The sequence below is a fragment of the Microchirus variegatus genome (genome assembly GCF_963457635.1).
Source record: "Microchirus variegatus genome assembly, chromosome: 3".
NCBI classification, from domain to species: domain Eukaryota; kingdom Metazoa; phylum Chordata; class Actinopteri; order Pleuronectiformes; family Soleidae; genus Microchirus; species Microchirus variegatus.
Genome location: NC_139804.1, coordinates 2,982,942 through 2,986,988, shown reverse-complemented (window position 1 = coordinate 2,986,988; position 4,047 = coordinate 2,982,942). Strand labels below are relative to the sequence as shown.

At 44.4% G+C, this 4,047-nt stretch overlaps 1 protein-coding gene across 1 annotated transcript; it reads right to left on the bottom strand.

The window, feature by feature from the left end:
- Positions 1 to 343: 343 nt before the first annotated feature.
- fam181b (family with sequence similarity 181 member B) lies at positions 344 to 1,312 on the bottom strand (the record flags this gene model as incomplete). The annotated part of the gene is made up of 1 exon (XM_083887315.1): positions 344 to 1,312. The coding sequence occupies one exon, from the start codon at positions 1,310 to 1,312 to the stop codon at positions 344 to 346; it is 969 nt and encodes a 322-aa protein (XP_083743441.1).
- Positions 1,313 to 4,047: the final 2,735 nt, after the last annotated feature.

The window sequence follows — 4,047 nt, the reverse complement described above, 5'->3', positions numbered from 1 at the left end:
ATACATCGAGGCGAATCGGGAACACAAACACATGGCTGTGATCTTCAAACAGAGAGAGATTGTTGTTGTTTTGTCAAAAAAAACACGACAAATTATTCTTCTGTAGCGTCAGCGAAGCTTCACGGCCGAAAACAAACAAGTGCTGCTGCTGCAGCTCTCGGTGGGGGTTGTGTTGAGTGAATTCTCCAGTAATTAAGCTTCATTCTGATGAAAAATAAAACACGTATTCATTTAGAACTTCCTTCAGATGAAGAAAAATAAAGTGTTGTGTTGAAAAGGCACCGATGGGAAGCGTCGAACTCTCTCGGGACTGAGGTCAAACCCCCCGTTGACCTGCAGCTTCTCATAGAGAGGAATAACTGGCTCTGTTGTAATCGTAGGTGACCTGAGGTATGGAGCAGTCTGCGAAGAAGTTCGGAAAGGCCAAAGTGCACAGCGCGTTGTCGTCCAAGGGCCCGACAGCCTCAGACTGACCGTAGACCGGAGCCAGGGCCGCTCCTGGTTTTTTATTCGAGGCCCCGGAGCAGCTAGTCCACGGCTCCGAGTACAGGAGGCCACCGACTAAATGGTGGCCGTCGTACGACGCCGCGTCCAGGCCTCCGCCCATCTCGGGCTGCGCCCGCATCGGCGCGCTGGTTGCGTACAGGAGGTCCTGCTCGCCGACCACGCCGCCGTAGTCCGGGCCCAGGAGCTCGAAGAAGTCGGCGGCCTCCGGGTTCCCCCGCTCCAGGTCCTTGAGCGTCACACCGGACGCGGGGCCGGCGACGGCCTTGGAGCAGTTGGCCGGCTCGGTGAAGAAGGACGGCGGCAGGTTGCGGTGCCTCAGCGGCGGCTTCTTGGCCCTCTCGCCCCGGGCGTCCCTCGCGGGGCCGAACAGCGCCGCCAAGCTCTTGCTCTGCAGGTTGGCCTGGACGCCGTCGCGCTTCGGCAGAGTCTTGCTCTGCGGCGGGCTCTGCTGGACCGGAGGGGAGCCCTGTTGCCGTTTGGCGGGGGCCTCGGCCGCGTTCCCCGGCGCGATGATGCCAGTGCACCTCTTGATCTGCTTCTGGAGATACTTCCGGTGGTTGACTTTGCGCTTGGACTTCACCGGCTTGTCCAGAGCCAGCTTGATGTTGCTGGAGGCCGAGTCTATGAAGCTCAGCAGGTCCCTGGTGGTCTCCTTGTGGTCGTCGTAGTCGTAGTCGTTCTCCGCCTCGCCCGCCAGGACGCTCCCGTCCAGCAGGCTCTTCTCCGCGTCCTCGTACTCCATCGCGGAGCCCGGGAAGCAGAAGTTCATGAACTGAGGGTTCATGACTGCGGTCTGAACGGCCATCACTCTCGCGTGAGCTGCGGCACCCGTGGAAATCACCGCTGTGATTCCTCAACTCCAAAGTAGTTTCTTCAGCGCATGTCTTAACTCCTCAGACGAACACTGAAGTCCTGTGCTGCTGCTGCTGCTGCTGCTGCTTATGCTGCTGCTGCTGCTTCCTGTAAACATTCCCGAGCAGAAGTGATGAGCTCTGAGGAGAGCGAGGAGATCTTAGAGGGGGCCGGACTAATGATGTCAGAACATCAAAGAGGGCGGAGCAAAGGGACTGCGGGGACTTAACTCTTTGCTTGTGCTCGACCACCTGCATCTGAGAGGGATTTGTCTGAAAGTGCCTGCTGAGCAGAAGACAATAACCTCTGCTGTCAGGACCCCCCCCCCCCCCTCTCTACTTTAACTGTGTGCTCTCAACTAAAACAAAACAGTGGAGGATCATTTTTACTGTAGTGGAGATACATTCTACTAAATGTACTTTTTAAAAAATCGATGATCCACCAGAATCCCCTAATCTAATCTAAAGCACCATGATAATCCTGAGTTAAACAGCCATTCTTCTGTTCGCTTCCTGTCTGGATTACTAAAACAGAGGCTAACTTGTAATCTGATTACATTAAAAAGTGTGTATTTTACCTTCTGCTTTTTCTTATCTCTAAATACGAGCATTATGTAATCTCTGAGTCCCAATATTTTCTAATCTGGGAGAGTGAAAATGTTCTAATCTCAGAAAGTGAAAATTTTCTAAATTCAGAAAGTGAAAATTTTCTAATCTCAGAAAGTGAAAGTTTTCTAATCTCTGAATGTGAACATTTTCTAATCTCGGAAAGTGAAAGTTTTCTAATCTCAGAAAGTGAATGTTTTCTAATCTCGGAAAGTGAAAGTTTTCTAATCTCTGAATGTGAACATTTTCGAATCTCGGAAAGTGAAAGTTTTCTAATCTCAGAAAGTGAATGTTTTCTAATCTCGGAAAGTGAAAGTTTTCTAATCTCTGAATGTGAACATTTTCTAATCTCGGAAAGTGAAAGTTTTCTAATCTCAGAAAGTGAACATTTTCTAATCTCTGTATGTGAACATTTTCTAATCTCGGAAAGTGAAAGTTTTCTAATCTCTGTATGTGAATATTTTCTTATCTCGGAATGTGAACATTTTCTAATCTCGGAAAGTGAAAGTTTTCTAATCTCAGAAAGTGAAAATTTTCTAACCTCGGAAAGTGAACATTTTCTAATCTTGGAAAATGAAAATGTTCTAATCTCTGTATGTGAATATTTTCTAATCTCTGAATGTGAATATTTTCTAATCTCTGTATGTCAAGATTTTCTAATCTCGAAAAGTGAACATTTTCTGATCTCTGAAAGCGAACATTTTCTAATCTCTGAATGTGAATATTTTCGAATCTCTGAATGTGAACGTTTTCTAAACGGAGACTAACTTATAATCTAATTAGATTAAAAATGCAGTGAAACAAAACGACTTTAATTTTTTACAGTAACAAGAAAAAAAAGGCCTCTTTTGTGCGGGAAAACAGATCTGGAAGAATCTTCCCAACTGTTCACTCGTGTCTTAATCTGCTCATGGCAAAAGTTGATTTCTAGCGCATTCCCAGGCCAGTGGGAATTTCTGCCCTGGCCTGACAACTATTATGGGCTGCCTTTGACATAAAGCCCTACAGGGTCTAAATAGCCTCTATTCTCTGCCCGGCAGTGAAAGGGAGCTTTGTGCCAGAGATTCATTAAATTGCACCTCACAGCCCCTTCGTAAAATGGCTCTCAATAATGAACAGTCGATTTAACTGGAAAAGCTGCCGGAGCTGTTAAATTAAAGGGGAATAAAGTGCAGTTCAGGCTCAGTGTGCCAGAAGAAATGTTGACCTTACCAAATCCTGGGTATGAAACTTGTGTTGTCAACAATAAGCTGTTTACAGGAAGTTTCTTGGCCAGTGGTGAATACAATAAACAGTGTGTGTGTGTGTGTGGCCAACACTTAGCCTCAGTTTAAGAGGAATTTCAAATACAATTCAAGCTCATTTTGGACTAAACTCAACCTGAACACCACAGTTTACCAAACAGACCAGCATCTGAATATCTGTGGTGTTGTTTTAAGATCTTTAAAGGGAAGTTGCACATGAGCAAACGACTGAGGAGGAATAACGTTGGAAAGTGAGAGCGAGAGTCCTGACAGTTAATCCAGTCAGAAGTACAGATTAAATTAGTTAGCAAAGTTTAGTTACTGGTGTTAAAATACAGATTCTACAGGCCACGCCCCCAAACTATGTCGGAGAAATGTTACACAATCATCAAAAACACTTTGTTTTTGTGACTTTTGACGTTTGTAATCTCTGAATGTGAATGTTTTCTAATTTCTGAATGCAAACATTTTCTAATCTCTGTTTGTGAAGGTTTTCTAATCTCTTTTCTAATCTATGAATGCCAACGTTTTCTAATCTCAGAAAGTGAACATTTTTTAATCTCTGAATGCAAACATTTTCTAATCTCTGAATGTGAATATTTTCTAATCTCTAAATGCAAATGTTTTCTAATCTCAAAAAGTGAACATTTTCTAATCTCTGAATGTGAATGTTTTCTAATCTCTAAATGTGAACGTTTTCTAATCTCTGAATGTGAATATTTTCTAATCTCTGAATGTGAACATTTTCTAATCTCTGAATGTGAATATTTTCTAATCTCTGAATGTGAACATTTTCTAATCTCTGAATGTGAACATTTTCTAATCTCTGATTGTGAACA